This window comes from Acipenser ruthenus, chromosome 43 (assembly GCF_902713425.1).
Source record: "Acipenser ruthenus chromosome 43, fAciRut3.2 maternal haplotype, whole genome shotgun sequence".
NCBI classification, from domain to species: domain Eukaryota; kingdom Metazoa; phylum Chordata; class Actinopteri; order Acipenseriformes; family Acipenseridae; genus Acipenser; species Acipenser ruthenus.
In genome coordinates, this window is record NC_081231.1 from 2,734,874 (window position 1) to 2,756,808 (window position 21,935).

Below are 21,935 nucleotides of genomic sequence, written 5' to 3' on the forward strand. Positions count from 1 at the left end.
CCCCACGCTTTGTCATTGATCTCCTTTATATACCCACCTGCATGAAAACCTCTGGCTGTAAGAATATTAATTTCCGCTTAGTAATCAGTGATATAGAAGCAATAAGCACTCGTGTGAAAATGTCAGACCGCTTTGTGCTTTAATTAGGCGTCTTGAACAACTTCTAAAAAGTCTCCTGCATTTGACCATGTGTGGCTCTGTGTTCCTTTTCTCTTACTATTTCAAATTAATTGCATGTGTGGCCTATTAAAGTCATCAATTAAATTAGACAATCGCTAATGTCCCTATTTTGATAATTTGTCCTTTTTAGTTACAGTGGTTTGATTTCATCTGCGTAACAAATCGCAACTACAGAAGCAACAGGGTGTTCTAATACAGAAGCAATGGGGTGTTCTAATACAGAAGCAATGGGGTGTTCTAATACAGAAGCAATGGGGTGTTGTAATACAGAAGCAATGGGGTGTTCTGATACAGAAGCAATGGGGTGTTCTAATACAGAAGCAACAGGGTGTTCTAATACAGAAGCAATGGGGTGTTCTAATACAGAAGCAATGGGGTGTTCTGATACAGAAGCAATGGGGTGTTCTAATACAGAAGCAATGGGGTGTTCTAATACAGAAGCAATGGGGTGTTCTAATACAGAAGCAACGGGGTGTTCTGATACAGAAGCAATGGGGTGTTCTAATACAGAAGCAATGGGGTGTTCTAATACAGAAGCAATGGGGTGTTCTAATACAGAAGCAATAGGGTGTTCTAATACAGAAATAATGGGGTGTTTTAATATATTTGCACACTGCTGTACCTACCAAGAAATACTTCTCAAAGGCAATTACTCTGAGCCCTATCAATAGCACGTGTATCTGTGTTGTGTACAGAAGGGAAGGCTCCAAAACCAGCCGCAGCAGAGCAGAGGAGAGACATCGCTGAGGAACACAAGCAGGCAGACGAGGAGTACCTGGTAAGATCCATGAGCCAGCAGCCTGCCCGCGGAGAGCGGGAGCCCTGCCCGCGGAGATCGGGAGCCCTGCCCGCGGAGATCGGGAGCCCTGCCCGCGGAGAGCGGGAGCCCTGCCAGGGGTTCTGTAGGGTGGGGGTGGGGGGGTTCTCATACCAGGTGATGTGGAGCCCCTTGCAACCTGTGGGATCATTATTATTGAAATATTAAACTGGGGGGTGTATGCAATTCAGGGAGGTGAGGAGGAGACCTGCAGTTATTAAGATTGGTCTGGGATGAATAACATTGCAATAGTATTTACAACAGAACATAAGAACATAAGAAAGTTTACAAACGAGAGGAGGCCATTCGGCCCATCTTGCTCGTTTGGTTGTTAGTAGCTTACTGATCCCAGAATCTCATCAAGCAGCTTCTTGAAGGATCCCAGGGTGTCAGCTTCAACAACATTACTGGGGAGTTGGTTCCAGACCCTCACAATTCTCTGTGTAAAAAAGTGCCTCCTATTTTCTGTTCTGAATGCCCCTTTATCTAATCTCCACTTGTGACCCCTGGTCCTTGTTTCTTTTTTCAGGTTGAAAAGTCCCATGCTAACTTTCTATATACCCAATAGTCCAGGTCATCTTTTTGATTACTTTCTTAATGAAAGCAGATTGATCTTGCTTATTGAAATGTTTACACTACGATAACGACCTGGAGTTGTGCATCCTGATGGTCTGAGGATGTGTTCAATATCACTTACCTCGAGATCAATACAGTGGGGTCATTCTCACCTTTTCTGAAGTTACAAAACAAATGTCTCGCCTTCAAATAGTCTTTTATTTTGAATTAGCTGGAAACCAAAAGTCAAATTCGTACTGTATTACAGCAAATACGTTTTTATCAGGAGTAAATTAAATCCGGTACCCCATCAAATGACCATTTTATAGATTCTGTTACATCATCAAATACAAACAGGGTCATCATTGCCACTGAATGCATTTCCAGCAGTGTGTGTGTGTGTGCGTGTGTGTGTGAGGATTTGAATACGTGTCCCAGTGCCAGCAGACATGATGTTGTAAAGCTGCTGCTTGTGTTTTACAGAAGCTGAAAGACACCAGTCAGTACGTGCTGAGCGAACTGCAAGCATTGGAGAACGAACAGAAACATATTGACAGCAGAGCCAGCGTTGTAGAGAGGAAACTGAGAGAGACCATGGGCTCAGGTAGGGAGAGAGAGGAGGGGAAACAGAGAGATCATAGGCTCAAGCAGGGAGAGAGGAAACCGAGAGATCATGGGCTCAGGTAGGGAGAGGGGAAACAGAGATCATGGGCTCAGGTAGGGAGAGGGGAAACAGAGATCATGGGCTCAGGTAGGGAGAGGGGAAACAGAGATCATGGGCTCAGGTAGGGAGAGGTGAAACAGAGAGACCATGGGCTCAGGTAGGGAGAGGTGAAACAGAGAGACCTTGGGCTCAGGTAGGGAGAGGTGAAACAGAGAGACCATGGGCTCAGTTAGGGAGAGGTGAAACAGAGAGACCATGGGCTCAGGTAGGGAGAGGTGAAACAGAGAGACCATGGGCTCAGGTAGGGAGAGGTGAAACAGAGAGACCATGGGCTCAGGTAGGGAGAGGTGAAACAGAGAGACCATGGGCTCAGGTAGGGAGAGGTGAAACAGAGAGACCATGGGCTCAGGTAGGGAGAGGTGAAACAGAGAGACCATGGGCTCAGGTAGGGAGAGGTGAAACAGAGAGACCATGGGCTCAGGTAGGGAGAGGTGAAACAGAGAGACCATGGGCTCAGGTAGGGAGAGGTGAAACAGAGAGACCATGGGCTCAGGTAGGGAGAGGTGAAACAGAGAGACCTTGGGCTCAGGTAGGGAGAGGTGAAACAGAGAGACCATGGGCTCAGGTAGGGAGAGGTGAAACAGAGAGACCATGGGCTCAGGTAGGGAGAGGGGAAACAGAGAGATCATGGGCTCAGGTAGGGAGAGGGGAAACAGAGAGATCATGGGCTCAGGTAGGGAGAGGGGAAACAATGATCATGGGCTCAGGTGTGGAGAGAGAAGAGAGGAAAGAGAGATCATGGGTTGAGGTAGACAGAGGGGAAACAGAGATCATGGGCTCAGGTAGGGAGAGAGAGGGGATGGGGAGATGTTGTACACCAGTGTCCTAAAGTTTAACCCCTCGTTGTTAGGTACGAACAGGCTGGAGGAAGAGGATCTGATCCAGGAGTGGTTCATTCTGGTGAACAAGAAAAACGCTCTGATCAGGAGGCAGGACCACCTGCAGCTTCTGTGAGTCCAGCGACCAGGCTCCCCCCATCTGGGAGTGCAAGAAAAGCACAGGGGCTTGAATCTATTATTCAGTTCCAATGCTTTGATGTGTCTCTTATCAATGCCATGCTGATGTATCACAGAGAACAGAAGAAAAGTTTTAGTGTTCCTGTTGTGTGAGACACTTCACCTGGTAGCCTATCCCACGCATGTATAACTCTCTACTGATCTGAAGAACAGCTCCTTAACTTAAAAGCACCTTAGACTTATCAAAACTATAAATACATAAATAAATGAAAATACAGTATTTGAGCAATTGCAATAATTATTATTATTATTATTATTTATTTCTTAGCAGACACCCTTATCCAGGGCGACTTACAATCGTAAGCAAATACATTTTAAGTGTTACAATACAAGTAATACAATAAGAGCAAGAAATACAATAACTTTTGTTCAAGCAAAGTATAAGTATGACAACCACAATTCAATAATACAGCAGATAATAGTGATAGTTACATCAGGATATGATTAAATAGTGATAGTTACATCAGGATATGATTAAATACAAAGTACTACAGGTTAAACACTTGGCAGATTACAGTATTCTGAAGTACAGGATTAAATGCAGTAAAATAGGGGCAGATAATAGCAAAATAAAGCACATTTACATGAAGGGTGATAGTGTCCCAGGATACAAACAGAGGAGTTCTACAGGTGCTCTTTGAGAGGTGAGTCTTGAGGAGGCGCCGGAATGTGGTCAGGGACTGGGCAGTCCTGACATCTGTAGGAAGGTCATTCCACCACTGCGGAGCAAGGGTGGAGAAGGAGCGGGCTCTGGAGGCAGGGGAGCGTAGCGGAGGTAGAACCAGTCTTCTAGTGCAGGCGGAGCGGAGAGGTCGAGTGGGGGTGTAGGGAGAGATGAGGGTCTGGAGGTAGCTGGGTGCAGTCTGGTCAAGGCATCTGTAGGCTAGTACAAGAGTCTTGAACTGGATGCGAGCGGTGATCGGGAGCCAGTGGAGCGAGCGGAGTAGTGGAGTAGCGTGGGCGAAGCGAGGCAGAGAGAACACCAGGCGGGCAGCAGAGTTCTGGATGAGCTGGAGCGGACAGGTGGCGGACGCAGGGAGGCCAGCCAGGAAGGAGTTGCAGTAGTCTAGGCGGGAGAGTACCAGGGCCTGGACCAGGAGCTGGGTAGCATAGTTGGTGAGGAAGGGTCGGATTCTTCGGATGTTGCTCAGGAAGAATCGGCAAGTGCGTGCCAGAGTGGAGATGTGCTGGGAATAAGAGAGGCAGGGGTCCAGGGTGACTCCAAGGTTCTTAGCTGAGGAAGAGGGAGAGAGTGTGGTAGATTCCAGAGGAACAGAGATAGAGAGATCAGAGGAGGGGGAGGAGGAGGGAAAGAAAAGGAGGTCAGATTTAGAGAGGTTGAGTTTGAGGTGATGCGAGTGCATCCAGGAGGAAATAGCAGACAGACAGGTAGAGATACGGGAGGAGATGGTGGAGTCAGAGGTGGGGAAGGAGAGGAAAATCTGAGCATCATCAGCATAGAAATGGTATGAGAAACCATAGGATGCGATGAGGGGGCCAAGGGAGCGGGTGTAGAGAGAGAACAGGAGAGGACCCAAGACTGACCCTTGGGGGACTCCAGTTAAGAGAGGGTGAGGTGTGGAGGTTGCTCCACGCCAGGTTACCTGGTAAGTGCGGTTGGAGAGGTAGGAGGAGAACCAGGCCAGAGCAGTGCCAGAGATCCCCAGGTCAGCAAGAGATGATAGTAGAATAGAGTGATCAACAGTGTCAAAGGCAGCAGAGAGGTCGAGGAGAATTAGGACAGAGGAGAGAGAGGCAGCTCGGGCACACTTAAGTGAGTTGGTGACAGACAGGAATAATACAAAATAATATCACAGGAATAATACAAAATAATATCACAGAAATATCACAGTTTTGTTCTTTTTATTTACACTGACTGTGTGCGTTTCAGGTCATCACATCCTGGGCAGTTTTTAAAAGTCAGAAGGACCCTCAACACAGCTCCCAGATTCATGTCTTAAGTAGATCAGAAACACTGTTAACCTGTTACCAGACGTGGTATGTCACACTAGGGTGTTGCAGGGGGGACATGTTAATGGTTACATTCTGGTGTGCCAGCTGTAGAGTACAGACATGATTCAAGGGGCTCTGTTGAGACCGCAAGGGAGCTTTGAACTTTAAGAAGTCCCCAGCATGTGACGACTGTAACAGAACATGATCTACAAAGTGCATTTAAACCAGAAGGAGAACAGATTAGTTCAGATCTTTCACTCTTGGACTGTTCTCTGTCCCCTCAGTGAGGAAGAGCAGGACCTGGAGCGCAGGTTCGAGCTGCTGAACCGGGAGCTGCGAGCCATGATGGGAATCGAAGGTGAGTCACCCAGCATGCCGAACGAAGAACTGGCTTCAATACCACGCCTCCTCCACAACTACTAAACACAGCATAGTGCTGAGCTTAGAAATACTGAAGGAAACGTAATAAACCCCATGACAAAGATTTCAACTGGAAGTCTTTCTCGGTGCCTTCAATAGAAATACTAAAGAAACGTAGTATGTTCAATGACAGATGTTTTGAGTGGCGTTCCTGAGTTTGCATGTGTCAGACACTAGCCTTGCAGAGGTGTGAATGGAATTCATTGCAGCAGGTCATGGAAAGAGAAAGTCAAGTTTCTAAGGAGTGAGTGAGTGTGTGATCTCTATACAGTGAGTGTGTGTGTGATCTCTATTCAGTGAGTGTGTGTGATCTCTATACAGTGAGTGTGTGTGGTCTCTATTCAGTGAGTGTGTGTGATCTCTATACAGTGAGTGTGCGTGGTCTCTATACAGTGAGTGTGTGTGTGATCTCTATACAGTGAGTGTGTGTGTGGTCTCTATACAGTGAGTGTGTGTGATCTCTATACAGTGAGTGTGTGTGATCTCTATACAGTGAATGTGTGTGTGGTCTCTATACAGTGAGTGTGTGTGAGGTCTCTATTCAGTGAGTGTGTGTGGTCTCTATACAGTGAGTGTGTGTGAGGTCTCTATTCAGTGAGTGTGTGTGATCTCTATACAGTGAGTGTGTGTGATCTCTATACAGTGAGTGTGTGTGATCTCTATTCAATGAGTGTGTGTGATCTCTATACAGTGAGTGTGTGTGTGGTCTCTATACAGTGAGTGTGTGTGATCTCTATACAGTGAGTGTGTGTGTGGTCTCTATTCAGTGAGTGTGTGTGATCTCTATACAGTGAGTGTGTGTGATCTCTATACAGTGAGTGTGTGTGATCTATATACAGTGTGTGTGTGTGTGTGGTCTCTATACAGTGAGTGTGTGTGATCTCTATACAGTGAGTGTGTGTGTGGTCTCTATTCAGTGAGTGTGTGTGATCTCTATACAGTGAGTGTGTGTAATCTCTATACAGTGAGTGTGTGTGATCTCTATACAGTGTGTGTGTGTGTGTGTGGTCTCTATACAGTGAGTGTGTGTGATCTCTATACGGTGAGTGTGTGTGATCTCTATACAGTGTGTGTGGTCTCTACAGTGAGTGTGTGTGGTCTCTATACAGTGAGTGTGTGTGATCTCTATGCAGTGTGTGTGGTCTCTACAGTGAGTGTGTGTGGTCTCTATACAGTGAGTGTGTGGTCTCTATACAGTGAGTGTGTGGTCTCTATACAGTGAGTGTGTGATCTCTATACAGTGAGTGTGTGTGATCTCTATACAGTGAGTGTGTGTGGTCTCTATACAGTGTGTGTGGTCTCTACAGTGAGTGTGTGTGGTCTCTATACAGTGAGTGTGGTCTCTATACAGTGAGTGTGTGTGTGTGTGGTCTCTATACAGTGAGTGTGTGGTCTCTATACAGTGAGTGTGTGGTCTCTATACAGTGAGTGTGTGTGGTCTCTATACAGTGAGTGTGTGTGGTCTCTAAGCAGTGCTGTTGGCTCCTCCCTGTAGACTGGATGAAGACGGAGGCCCAGCAGCACAGAGAGCAGCTGCTGCTGCAGGAACTCATCTCCCTGGTGAACAAGCGTGACGAGCTGGTGCGAGACATGGACGCCCGGGAGAGAGGGTGAGAACGCAGGGCAGCACTGCACTGCTACACCTCTTCCTTTTTACTGGTTTCTTACTGGTCTGAAACAACATCTACATTTAACTGAACTCCACTTACTGTTCCAGACCCCCCCAGCAGTGTTTAAAAGAAACGCATTACTTTTGCTGTGTCCTGTGTACATTTTTCTTTTAATTTAGTTGTCACACATGGTTTTCTACCCCGGTTTTTCACCCCAATTTGGAACGCCCAATTATTATTTGTATCCCGGTTCACGGCTGCAACCCCCCGGCAACTCGGGAAACGAAGGCTGAAACACCTGTCCTCCGAAACGTGCTCCTGCCAATCCGTCATTTTTCACACTGCGGATCCACAGCGAGGCCACCAGACCTATAGTGCCGGAGGACAACACAGATCTGGCGGCTCCACTGCAGAGCCACAGGCGCCCTATCAGCCACAGGGGTCGCTGGTGCGCGGTGAACCGTGGATTCCCCTGCCGACCTAAGCCCTCCCTACCCGGGCGGCGTTCGGCCAATTGTGCACCGCCCCCTAGGAGCCCCTAGTCATGGTCGGCAGTGACATAGCCTGGATTCGAACCCGAGATCTCCAGGCTAAAGGGCGCATCCTGCACTCTGCGCGGAGCGCCTTTACTGGATGTGCCACTCGGGAGCCCTTCCGTATTACATTTTTAAACATATTGCCGACTTTTTTAATCGCACGTCATAAGTCAGTTGGGCAACACATTCTCAACATTTACTCAGGAGCGTTCGCAAGGAAAGAAAAATCTCTTCTGAGGATCGCAGCGTATCCAGATCCAAAAAATCTTTCTCCTGGCGATCGTTCCCAAGTAAAAGTCACAAGAAAAGCAATTCCCTTGTTGATTTTGCCTCTGATTTGTGAATAAAAAAAATCGAAAAGCAATCAGGAATGTGTTGAAAGACACTAGAAGATAAACCAGGCTTATTAAATTAGTGTCTTCCCTTGAGTGTCACATGATGATGCAGCAAGCCCTTGTGTGGAACTAACGAGAAGCATCTTGCAATGGTCTTTGTGCACCATATCTTCAATGTAACCCTGCCTAGTAGTATATCCCTTTAAAGTACACAGAGCTAGCAAAATAATTCCACTGAATCTTGTCTAATATGTATCGCAGTCACTCTGTAGATCTCACAAGGGAGGCACACGCCATGTTAAACATGTGTTTGATTTTTAATGGCATGTTTCCTGGTGAGCGTCTCTTCCACGCTGCACTTCCTGTTGAAGGAACTCTGCTGACACACGAGAGCTGCTTCTGGGAGTATATTTTTTTTAAACATATATTTTGCCAGAAAAAACAGTTTAAAATGCCATTTATTTTCTTTAAAAGAACTCCCAGAGATTCTAGAGCTTTGGCTCTCCTCTGAGCTCCACTCCCTGCTCTTCCTGTGACTGGCGTGTTTTCAATGTCAGTTCCGTCATGCCACCTCTCAAAGTGGAAGTGTAGCATTGAAGTGTCTGCAAGGAGCGAGCGATAAATATTCAAAGAAGCTTCAAAGAAATGACCATTACAAATCGAATTCACCTTTACCACAATGTGTGCGTTTTTCAAACAGGAAAACCAGCGAAATGGTGGCATTATATATTATGTAAGATTTACTGGAATTATTTTGTTAGCACTGTAACAGAAGTGAAAAATGAGAGGAGGCCGTTGAGCCCATCCGATCTCTTTCTCAGTCACAAAGTCAGTTGTTCTGCTAAACTTTCCAAGTCTGATTCAGTCAGTTCAGCTGTAAAGCAGTGAAGGTGCAGAGCAGGGTGTGGAGAGTAGCTGGCTGTGCTGTGGGGTGATTGTGAAGAGTAACTGGCTGTGCTGTGTGTTGATTGCAGGGCTCTGGAGGAAGACGAGCGGCTGGAGAGAGGATTGGAGCAGAGGAGGAGGAAGTACAGCCGGAAAGAGAAGTGTGTGATCCAGTGAGAGGGGAGGGGTCTGGGTCAGTTCAGAACCAGGGCTTCTCAACACCACCCTGCAGGACCGCACACCCCCTGTGAGCGTGTGTGCGTGTGTGTGTGTGTGTGTGTGTGTGTGTGTGTGTGTGTGTGTTTTCATAAGAAGTGCCTTGACTGTGAGCTTTGTTTTTAGGTTTTTTTCTTTTAAATATTGTATTTGTAACCCTGAAACACGGCTGTATGAGACAGAGCAACACAGGAGACACAGTGAAGCCATCCCCAAATCCACACCAGCAACATCAAACTTTACTGTCTCAACACAAGAATCCTGCCAACGTCTTGCGTGTTTGTTGTTTTTAGGATTTATTTTCATTTTTATTTATTCTGTTTCGTCACGTTTGCGTTAAAAGGTACTGCCTGTAAATCCTACAAGTGGCGTGCGAAAATGAAATATTTGCTATGGAGGTTGTGTTGTTGGCTCACCTGTGCTCATTTTGAGGTTAGTTTTACATCCATATATTAAATTCAACTTTAATCAATATCATCTTTTCATATTTACTGAGGTTGTTTAAAGACACACTCACATAAAAAAACAGATGCAAAATAGGACCTAAGAAATGGATAGGATTTGACACAAATGCAAAAAATAAGAGTCAATAGAAAAGTTCATTAATGCAAATGGCCCCCCAATATATTAGTAGTTCCATTAAAGGTGAAACCACTTCCATAGCAAATATTTCCATCTAGATCCTTTTATTGTCAACTTCGAGTTGTCAATTACTGTTTGTTATTGTCAGTTTGAATTGCCAAAAGAAATGCTCAGGCCTAATGCAAAGGCAGGCTACAGTTTGAACCTCTGATGTTCAATGAATTATTTCAGTGTAGAAACACAACCCCCTTCTCTCCAGTACCTGGAGATGCTGGGCTGTGGTACGAAATCCACTCACTGTGCAAGGCAGCCCATGCGTGTCTCTGGAGAGCACTGTCCACTCACTGTGCGTGGCAGCCCATGCGTGTCTCTGGAGAGCACTGTCCACTCACTGTGCGAGGCAGCCCATGTGTGTCTCTGGAGAGCACTGTCCACTCACTGTGCGAGGCAGCCCATGCGTGTCTCTGGAGAGCACTGTCCACTCACTGTGCGAGGCAGCCCATGCGTGTCTCTGGAGAGCACTGTCCACTCACTGTGCGATGCAGCCCATGCGTGTCTCTGGAGAGCACTGTCCACTCACTGTGCGAGGCAGCCCATGCGTGTCTCTGGAGAGCACTGTCCACTCACTGTGCGAGGCAGCCCATGCGTGTCTCTGGAGAGCACTGTCCACTCACTGTGCGAGGCAGCCCATGCGTGTCTCTGGAGAGCACTGCACAGAGTTTATGCATTAAGTTTTATTGTATTGCTACTCCCTGTATTTGCACTATATGTAATACTTATGTTTGGGAATAAAGCCATTTTGGACACTCCAAAAACACTTCTCTTTTCAGCGAGTCTGCTTTTTGTAAAATCCACTTACTAACACACTAATAACATACAGTGGCGTGCAAATATATTGGAACAGCTCAAGAATTGGGATTTATATACCTACCTGCATGAAAACCTCTGGGTGTGAGAATTTCAATTTCCGCTCAGTAATCAGTGATATAGAAACAACAGGCATTCATGTGTGAAAATGTTAGACTGCTTTGTGCTTTAATTAGACATCTTAAACAACTTCTAAAAAGTCTCCTGCATTTACCATATGTGGCTCTGTGTTCATTTTCTCTTACTATTTTAAATGAATTGCATGTGTGGCTTATTAAAGTCATCAATTAAAATCACTAATTTGCCTATTTTGATAATTTTCCAGTGTTTTCAGTTCCAGTGGTTTGATTTCATACGCACAGCGCATCAATACAGAAGCAATGTGATGTTCTTATATATTTGCACACTGCTGTAGGTCTCAGATATAGTGTGGTGCTGATTGGATTAATCGGCTATAGGAGTCAATGTAAAAATTAAACAAAAACGATCAACAGCAAAGAGTGACAGTGAGCTCATGGAACGGAATGCTTTCTGTTAGAAGACACTCTGTACACACGACAAAATAACTTCGAATCACACAGAATGTTGACCTGTTGTGCATTTCTCATGTTGATTCAGAATAATAACCCACAGTACACAGTCACAGCAAGCCTAGTTATAGAAGAGGCCCTGCCACACATATACATGTATACAGCTATGAGCAAAAATGTGTTCAGTAGCTTCTCTGATTACATGATTTTATATATCTAAATTATGTTCATATAGTTGTTTTTTTCTCTCAATCCTAAAATTCTAGGTGATGCAAAACTTTTGGACATAGCTGCACAAGACTAGAAGCATGACAATCACGGGAAATTAATTATGTTTGTAATTGAATTGATTTCGTTTAGCCTTTGTGAATGTAGCACTGTCAAGTGTTTTCTAATCATGCATGGAATGACTATATTAAACAGGGAATACAATGGATGAAATCTCCAGTGGCTCTCTGTACAGGACCACACTGCAGAGGAAATCCAGGCTATTGCCACAGCCAGGCCAGCTGCTTCAGCTCCAGTGTAACGATGGATCTGGATAGATCAGGAGAGAGAGGCAGCAAAGAGTGGAGGAAATCTCATTGTTATTCCAGTTCAGTTTAAAGTAAACTAAGACCATGAAACTCTGCATACTCGTAGGTGCCGAGATGAACTCGGGAATACAACTGAGCTCTGTACCACTTGTATTTATTTTTTATTAATGTTCCCATATTTATTTTTTTGATGGAACCAACATGTGCAGTAACATCACATGGACACTAGGGGCAGTAGAGTGTCAGGATCCCAATTTGAGATTCAACCAAACGTCAGATGTATAAAATAAAAAATAAATCTGAGAAGAAAGCATGTTATGAAACACCGGGGTCAAGTCTCTGAAATATTTCATTAAAAAGAAACGTGATATCTGTCACACAAGGAGGCTTGGTGGTCCAGTGGTGAAGAAAGGGGCTTGTCACCAGGGGCCGTTTTTTCAAAACTTAATTTTAATCTGGATCAAAGTGACCTGGATTTTGTAATCCTATATTTTGTGATTGAGATTACGTTTATCTGGATCATTTTGATCTGGGTTTTCAGAAAATGTCACTGCTGGATTACATTTATCCAGATTACAACTGTTACTCTTCTGCTAACAAAGCGGTTTTCATCTCTGCCTCCCACCTCTCTCTCTCGATTTCCTTGCTCTCACTGAAACCTGGTTCTCTCCTGATAACACTGTAACTCCTGCTGCCCTGTCCTCTCTCCACGTCCTGTCCCATACTCCTTGTCTCACTGGATGGGGAGGTGGGACGGGTCTTCTCCTCTCTCCCTCCTTACTCTTTTCTGTCCCCTCTCCTCACTCTCTGTTAACACCTTTGAATTTCATGCTGTCTAACTAACCTCTCCCTGTCAACTCCTGCTAATTGTACTGTACCGTCCCCCTGGACCTCTCGCTCACTTTCTCGATGAACTCGACTATCTACTCTCCTCCCTCCCCTCTCTGTCTACCCCAACTGTCTGTTAGGTGATTTCAATATCCATCTCTCCAACCCCATCCACTCTGCCAGATTCCTTCCTCTCCTTCATTCCTTCAACTTCTCTCTCTCCATCCCCTCCTACCCACAAAGCTGGCCGTCAACTCAACATGATAGCTCTCTCCAGTGCGCTTTTACAGTACAGCCTTTCCAGGGCTGACACTTTTTTGTATATAAGAACATTAGAAAGTTTCCAAACGAGAGGAGGCCACTCGGCCCATCTTGCTCGTTTGGTTGTTAGTAGCTTATTGATCCCAGAATCTCATCAAGCAGCTTCTTGAAGGATCCCAAGGTGTCAGCTTCAACAACATTACTGGGGAGTTGGTTCCAGACCCTCACAATTCTCTGTGGCCCATATAACTTGGCCCATGTAGATATCACATCTGTACAGGGTTGCTAACATGGACAGAGGATACTTCCATTACCTTCAGAGCCACATTTCTATCGCAGACACTAGCTCTGCCACCTTTCGTTTCCCAAGCCCAGTGTCAGTGACACATGATAATCTCACGCTGCTGCAAAGAGAGGTTCCTCTTATTAGCCCTGATGTAAGGGCAAACTGTAGAATGTAGGCGTTTCTGATGAGTAGTTTTATCTCGTGAATAATAAAGTCACGTTGTGGTATTTCACAGCAGTTAGCGAGAGCTGCACTTCCTTCTGTTTTTGATCCTGAGCTGGGTTTCTGGAGAGCTTTGACAGGAAATGCACACACACATAAAAGCAGGTTTCAATTCTCGTTATGGTGCAAAATGTGCTAACACTTTACTTTTTAAGATCCAAAAAATACTGCATCTATAAATGTCTTATAAAACAACATTAGTGATTAAAAATAGACTGAGAAATTCCTTAACCTAAAGTAGTATCAGATATCATTTTTTAAAAATACATATTTGCTCTAACATGTGCTTCTTTCAAAACTGCACATTTGAGAGCTATGTAGCCAATGGAAGTTCACAATGGATTTAAGATTTATGGATTTAAAGGCGGTGTAATGAAGACCTATACAACAGTGTGGGTGACATTTTCATAAACACATAAAAAGTACTATTCATTTTCATTCATGCATTCAAAACGCGGATTCATCCAGTGTTGAAGAATAATCTTCTTTGCAACCAAAGAAAATAACACTGCAGTGGTTTTTTTTTGGTCATGCCTGTGCCTAATTTGATCACTTGACATGTCACCTAGTATCCAAATTCATATATTGAAACAATCTGATACTGAAGTGCGATTTCATGTCCAGCCTACATCTGTGTAGAACTGGACATGACCAAAGTGTACTGAAGAAAGGTGTCAGGTGTTTGATTGTCTGTTGGATCAGTTTTATAAATGCATAAAGTGTGTGTCTTTCCAAATGGAGCCAGCGAATGAAGGCAGCTCAGGAGTTTGAGATTCAATCGCTAGGACTCCCCCTGACCCCTCAGCCCCGGGGGCAGGAGCGGCTCACTGCTGTGAGATGAAGATCGGGCTTCAGTGTGACTCAGAGCTCCTGAGTGCTCATACTGAAACTGAGCTCGTTTAAATGGTTCCTGACTCTCTTTTCCTGTTACGCAACCGGTATTGTATTGTGTGTACGAGGAACATTCCACAAAACATCACCCCACCCATTTACTAGTATGGAGAAAGTACAGCAAGGACAAAGAACCAGCCCCTGTTAAACGTGTATTGTAAAATCCTAGGGTAAAAGCACAGCACAGTGTAGTAAAGCACAGAGAAGATAATGAACCAGCCCCTTCTCAAAAAAAAATACTGTATATCTCATAGAAGTGTATTAAAGCACAGCAAAAGAATGGTTTGTTGAATATACTTCAAAATGGCACCCTTTGGAACTTGGTAAGGACATTCTTTAGCACAAGGTATTCGGAGTATCACAAACTGGGGGTTTGTGGAGGCCCCCTACTAACTTACATGTTTACCTGTGCAGGTGTATATAGGCATGGCTGATGAACTTTTTCATGATACTGATAGCTCTGACTGTGAATTTGCAGCTAGGCACAGGGGTGCTTGGCTCAGATTTGCCGGTTTAGTATTGTTAAAAGCTGGCGTGCTCTCGGAAACTCTCCTCTTAATTACAGAATAACAGGAAGCAGGATGATTAGCAGATAACTCTGGTAGAACAAACATGGAGCACAGTCACATGTTTCTTTTTACACAGCTGTTTAATCATATTCCACTTTCATAAAACCCACGGAGGGCATTCTAGAAGTTTGTGAGAGTATCAGAATCTGGAGGAAGGGTTTCTGTCTGTCAGCCAGCATGTCCACCACTTTTCCCATAGTGATGAAACATGGTAAAGGCAGACTCTTTCAGTAGTGCTGGGGTCTGTCTCTCTGTGGTACACTTTTTACATAGATCCCAAGAACCGCCTATCTAATTGTGATGGGCCTTGGTTAGGACATTCTTTAGCACGCTTTACTGGAGGAATCAAATGAATACTTTTATATAAAATGTTTTGTGGTCTGACGAAACTAAAATGGAACTTTTTGGCCTAAATTATGTTTGGCGCAAACCCAACACAGTGCATCACCCAAAGAACACCATCCCTACTGTGAAGCATGGTGGTGGCAGCATCATGTTATGGGGATGTTTCTCATCGGCGGGACATGGGGCACTTGTCAGGATAGAAGGGAAAATGAATGGAGCAAAGTACAGAGAAGTCCTTGAGGAAAACCTGCTGCCCTCTGCAAGAAAGCTGAAACTGGGACGGAAGTTCACCTTTCAGCATGACAATGACCCAAAGCACACAGCCAAAGCTAGTTAGAATTGTGTTCAAGGAACTTGCTCTAATACCCCACTGTGAACTGTAGCAGGGTTCAAATGTCAGTCCTTCTAGGTTGACAGATTTTGCAGTTAGCCAAGTGTTTACTAACATGGAAAAACAAACAGAAAAAGCAGAAATATCTTCTCAGAAAGAGTATATCGTCATTATTTCCACCAAAATATCTGCAAGTAAAAATAAACCAAACAGAAAACAGCTGAGCTAAGAGTACGTGGTGGCTTTGAGAGGGAAGTGGTGAACTGGAGCAGGGTTGAGTAATTCCTTCAATAGTTTCGGATGTTGGAAAGACAAACAGCTTACTGGAACGAAAGCAGTTGCCAGCACGGGTTACTCAGAGCTGCCTGTTTGAATGGTTTTTAACTGGCCACGGTGGTTTAAGATGCCAGTTGTATGCTGGTTCATATTTCCAATGCATCTGAAAGTGAATTGTTTGTTGTCTATAGCCCTGTGTTTCGGTGTTCTCCTGAGTTCAGGAGCTGCTCTTCAGTTCTGGCTGACTGGCATGTGTAACACAGTCTAGATAACTCAGTGTCTCTATAGAGGAAGAGCCAGCTCAATGTATCTGCCACTTTGGAAACAGTTTAGTTTTCAGTTTTTTAACTGGCAAGAAACGGCTGATCTAGCCTGTGTTACATGTATCTATGGAAGGCAACTACAGCTGAAAAGCATCCATAAATTACTAAAATAAACTTTGTAAATTCACTGACAAAAAATGTTACAAAGTTTCTTTTAGTATATCTAAATTTACTACTATTTAGCTGTTTTATAGTTTTGGATGAACCATAAAAAAGGTCAGTTGAGTTATTGCAGAAATAACCACTCTGAAAACACACACACACACACATATATTATTATTATTTATTTCTTAGCAGACGCCCTTATCCAGGGCGACTTACAATTGTTACAAGATATCGCATTATTTTTACATACAATTCCCCATTTATACAGTTGGGTTTTTACTGGAGCAATCTAGGTAAAGTACCTTGCTCAAGGGTACAGCAGCAGTGTCCCCCACCTGGGATTGAACCCACGACCCTCTGGTCAAGAGTCCAGAGCCCTAACCACTACGCCACACTGCTGCCCATATATATATATAAATCTATTTAGTTTAATTTCGCTTGCATTTAGTTTTTTCTCTGATTTATCTTGATGACAGATAAATTAGAGGCAATACGAACAATGAAAAAGCCCATCTTTGGTGAGAAGTCTGTCTGTTAAACACAGGAATTGCATGCGTCCAGATTTTACACTTGAGTGTCTTCAGTAAGTAAAGCGGAGTCTCTCTGAGCCTCTTCCTTTTATAGATGATGTCTGCTGTGCTTCGAGAAGGCTTTCAGAGCTTGTTTGTCTTGCTGTTTCTCCGCCACTCATTCAAATTCCTCGCAGATTGCCTGATGAACCGCATCCTCCTGCTGTAAACAGTCTGCTGGCTGACTCTGCCCTCGATGCCAGCCCCGGACCGGATCCAAGGCACAAACTCAAAGCCAACATACTGTGAGACTACAATAAGCAATCCCTGGAGAATATCGAGTCAGTCAACACAAACCTTTATCAGTGAGATCAAATTCTCATTTACAACGACGACCTGGCAAGAGGCTCACACCAAACAACATCAAACTCAATAAATAAGGAATAAAAAACGCATGCCCTTAGAAGAGTTTACCATGCTGAACGTTTTCCCATGTCCTGGTTTGCTTTTTCTATATGCTATACCTATCTTAGCTTTTTAATGCACATCTATGCATTACCATGCTTTCACTGTGCTTTATTACACCGTGCTGTGCTTTTACTATGGGACACTTTTATAAGTGTTAGTTTACCATGGTGTGTTTTTTTTAACATGCTTTACCAGACCTCTCTGTGATTTACAATGCTTCCCTATGCTTTGCCATACCTCTCTGTGCTTTACAATGCTTCCCTATGCTTTACCAGACCTCTCTGTGCTTTACAATGCTTCCCTATGCTTTGCCATACCTCTCTGTGCTTTACAATGCTTCCCTATGCTTTACCAGACCTCTCTGTGCTTTACAATGCTTCCCTATGCTTTACCAGACCTCTCTGTGATTTACAATGCTTCCCTATGCTTTACCATACCCCTCTGTGCTTTACAATGCTTCCCTATGCTTTACCAGACCTCTCTGTGCTTTACAATGCTTCACTATGCTTTACCAGACCTCTCTGTGCTTTACAATGCTTGCCTATGCTTTACCATACCCCTCTGTGCTTTATAATGCTTCCCTATGCTTTACCATACCCCTCTGTGCTTTACAATGCTTCCCTATGCTTTACCACACCTCTCTGTGCTTTACAATGCTTCCCTATGCTTTACCATACCTTTCTGTGCTTTACAATGCTTCCCTATGCTTTACCATACCTCTCTTTGCTTTACAATGCTTCCCTTTGCTTTACCATACCTCTCTGTGCTTTACAATGCTTCCCTGTGCTTTACCAGACCTCTCTGTGCTTTACAATGCTTCCCTATGCTTTACCATCCCTCTCTGTGCTTTACAATGCTTCCCTTGCTTTACCATACCTCTCTGTGCTTTACAATGCTTCCCTATGCTTTACCAGACCTCTCTGTGCTTTACAATGCTTCCCTATGCTTTACCATGCTTTCACTGTACTTTATTACACTTTCCTGTGCTTTTACTATGGGAAACTTTTATAAGGATGTTAATGGCACTGCTGGATATTAAAACTCATAGAGGTGTGAAAATGTTTCCAGTGCAGCTTAACTAATATGCATTGCCTTCACTTCATGCCTTTGTTTTCTAATGGTGTTTTTTCAAAGCTTTTTAAGAACAGAATTGACTTCCTGCTCCTTTTTCATTGCTGCATTTCCGTTGCGTTCCTGCATCCACTTCAAAAGGTCTCATGAAGATTACACAGACATTGAAGACATGTGACCTGCAGGAAACGCAGCGATTGGCTGCTGAGGGTTCACTTGTGGGAGTTTTAAAGTGATTGTAACAAACACAATTGTTTCTGAACCTTACCTGCCGTGCGGTGTGCCGTTTCAAAAGAAACAACCGGAACGATTAGGGAATTAACCGCAGTATAATCATCAGCAAAATCCAAAGAGGTTCAGGACACAGAATTTCAATAAACAAACAAGCAAGTGCATTGCACCCACACGGGCATCAACACCAATACACTGCAGACACTTCTAAACCTCACCTCCAGCAGACAGCACAGAAGAGAACTCATTCATGTTGACTTCTTCCTTATATAGGCTGTGTGGTCCAGTGGTTAAAGAAAAGGGCTTGTAACCAGGAGGTCCCCGGTTCAAATCCCACCTCAGCCACTGACTCATTGTGTGACCCTGAGCAAGTCAATTAACCTCCTTGTGCTCCGTCTTTTGGATGAGACGTAGTTGTAAGTGACTCTGCAGCTGATGCATAGTTCACACACCCTAGTCTCTGTAAGTCACCTTGGATAAAGGCGTCTGCTAAATAAACAAATAATAATAATATAACTGAATAACAGCAAACACAGTTTAGACTTATAAAGAAACAACACATCCTATCTACCATATATGCATTATGGTCACTTCGTTACAAAAAGGATATTGCTGCTCTAGAAAGAGTGCAAAGAAGAGCAACCAGAATTATCCTGGGTTTAAAAGGCATATCGTATGCAGACAGGCTAAAATAATTGAATCTATTCAGTCTTGAACAAAGAAGACTATGCGGTGATCTGTATTCAAGTATTCAAAATCCTAAACGGTATAGACAATGTTGACCCAGGGGACTTTTTTGACCTGAAAAAAGAAACAAGGGTTCACAAATGGAGATTAGATAAAGGGGCATTCAGAACAGAAAATAGGAGGCACTTTTTTACACGTAGAATTGTGAGGGTCTGGAACCAGCTCCCCAGTAATGTTGTTGAAGTTGACACCCTGGGATCCTTCAAGACGCTGCTTGATGAAATTCTGGGATCAATAAGCTACTAACAACTAAACGAGCAAGATGGGCTGAATTGCCTCCTCTCGTTTGTAACCTTTCTTATGTTCTTATGTTCTTATTAACAAATAGTCCAAGTTGCATTGAGCCCCTTCCAAAGAACACCCCTATTGAACAACCACAGTAAAGTGTCTACAATTACCTGGCTCAGGTTCAGCAAGCTATTCAGCTAAATAATTCAAGTTTTAGTTTTTTACATAACAATTCTAAGAACAGAGAGACCAGAAACCAGGCCAGGATTGAAAGCTAGCTATTTACACAGCTGCCTAACAGCCCTTTAACAAGGTGAAAACTGGAAAAGCAAGTTCTTCCCTTAATCACCATACCTGCTGTCAGACAAGAGGAGAATGAAGAAAAGTACTAGAAACCACTGGGTTCTCTTAAAGGAACATTGACCTTTTGTTTTATCTTTTTTTTCTTGTTAACTAAGTAAAATGTATGTAACAGTGTTACAGAACCGTTTGGCAAACATGTATTTTAATTTCTAAACAGGTGGTACTACACCTGTTTAAAGGAAGTTCTCAGTTTGCTTGTCTTGCTTTTCAGGAAGTCTGTTACACATGCACTTCCTGGGTCACCTCTGCAGGGTCAGAGCATCTTAATGGCTGAAAGCTTGTCAGTCATGAGGAGAAGTAGCTGGGGTTTCTTTACCAGATATCGTGTTTAAAATGAAATTACTAAAACAGATTTCTTTCATAGAAAGTGATGTTCGGTAAGATGTACTGGAATTATTCTGTACCTTCGGCAAATAGAGATTTTGTTCATTATAGCTTTGTAAAAAATATGATTAAAAAAAAATCCAATACACGTTTACCATAAATGCATGCATCTTTATACAGGAAATGTGGGACCTATGAAATGATAACAATTAATATTGGGTAAGATTTCCTAGAAAATTGATTTATTTTGTTAGTTCTATGTCATTTGAAAATCATGATCTCATTTTTTGTTTCAGTCATCACATCCTGGGGACTTCAAAACTGAGAAGTTTAAATCACCTCTGTGACCTCACTGCAGCTCTCAAACATGCCTTCTTTCTACAGCTGGCACACCAGAGTGTAACCATTAACCTATCCCCTCCCCTGCAGCACTGCCCCTAGTGGATGAAATAAATACAGCATTAAGATACTACATAGAACAAATATGGTATTTCTAACATCCACTAGGGGCAGCGTGTTGCAGGGGGACAGGTTTATGGTTGCACTCTGGTGTACCAGCTGTGCTTGAAGACATGTTTGAGAGCTCTATAGGGGCCAAGGGGGTGCTTTAAACGTCTAAGCTCTAAGTCGCCAAGATAAGATGACTGAAAATGACATGCAAAGTGAATCTACACAACAGGAAGAATACATTAGTTAAGGTAATCCAAGATCGTTCGCCAGGAGAAAGATTTCTCTTGTAAAAACTGTAGTGTGTCCCTATTAAGCTCCCTCCTGCAACACTGCTTTTCAATTTCTGTTCCCACAATACGCCCCTCGTTTCACCAATATGAAAGCAATCAGGATTATGATGGAAAGATATCAGAGAGCACAGCATATAGGTAATGTGTTTCTTTGAAAGGGTTTAAGAACAGCTATTTTTTTCAAAGGTAAAAGGCATTACGCAAGCTGCAGTACCTTGAGAATTTCATATTTTGAGGCGACACCACAAACCACAACCACTGTACTTGAATCCTCTTTCATTGAATCAGTTCATCTTTTGGAGTTTAGACTTCCCATTTAGAGCAACACTATACTTAAGATTTGTAGGGTGGGAGGTATTATTATTTGTTTATTTAGCAGACGCCTTTATCCAAGGCGACTTACAGAGACCAGGGTGTGTGAACTATGCATCAGCTGCAGAGTCACTTACAACTACGTCTCACCCGAAAGACGGAGCACAAGGAGGTTAAGTGACTTGCTCAGGGTCACACAATGAGTCAGTGGCTGAGGTGGGATTTGAACCGGGGACCTCCTGGTTCCAAGCCCTTTAACCACTGGACCACACAGCCTTAGGTATCCCAGTTACTCTAATTCATTTATTCTTCTTTGTATATAATTATTGGTTTGAGTCGTCACATCGTGGTGACTTTAAAAAGTTCATGACAGACCTAGGACAGAGGGAAGGAGACGCTTCTTCACACAGAGAGTGGTGAGGGGATGGAATGGGTTACCTAGTCATGTTGGTGAGGCAGAATCACTGGGATCCTTTAAGACCCGACTTGACAAAGTTTTGAGATCAATCAGCTACTAGGAACCGGACGGGCTGAGATGGGCCGAACGGCCTCCTCTCGTTCGTAGATTTTCTTCTGCTCACCTCTGACCTCAATAGTGTAACCATTAACCTGTCCTCCCGCAACACACTGCCCCCAGTGGATGTAATAAATATGACATTTGTTCTTTGTGCAATTTCTTACTGAAGAGTTAATTTGTTTCCTCACATGATGGAGACAATCAAACTCACATGGTCAAGTACAAA

The 21,935-nt window shown here is 43.7% G+C and overlaps 1 protein-coding gene across 12 annotated transcripts in view; it reads left to right on the top strand.

Annotated features, from left to right (window-relative positions):
- The window catches only part of LOC131696656 (EH domain-binding protein 1-like protein 1), a 59,348-nt gene extending 48,704 nt beyond the window's left edge, over positions 1–10,644 (top strand). For all 12 annotated transcript variants that reach the window (XM_059012076.1, XM_059012083.1, XM_059012084.1 and 9 more), the window contains 6 exons: positions 876–958; positions 2,036–2,156; positions 3,127–3,226; positions 5,530–5,603; positions 7,161–7,275; positions 9,121–10,644. In XM_059012076.1, the coding sequence (XP_058868059.1) occupies positions 876–958; positions 2,036–2,156; positions 3,127–3,226; positions 5,530–5,603; positions 7,161–7,275; positions 9,121–9,208 (581 nt within the window). In that variant the 3' untranslated portion in view covers positions 9,209–10,644. The remainder of the gene's footprint in view (positions 1–875; positions 959–2,035; positions 2,157–3,126; positions 3,227–5,529; positions 5,604–7,160; positions 7,276–9,120) is intronic.
- The last annotated feature ends 11,291 nt before the right edge of the window (positions 10,645–21,935 follow it).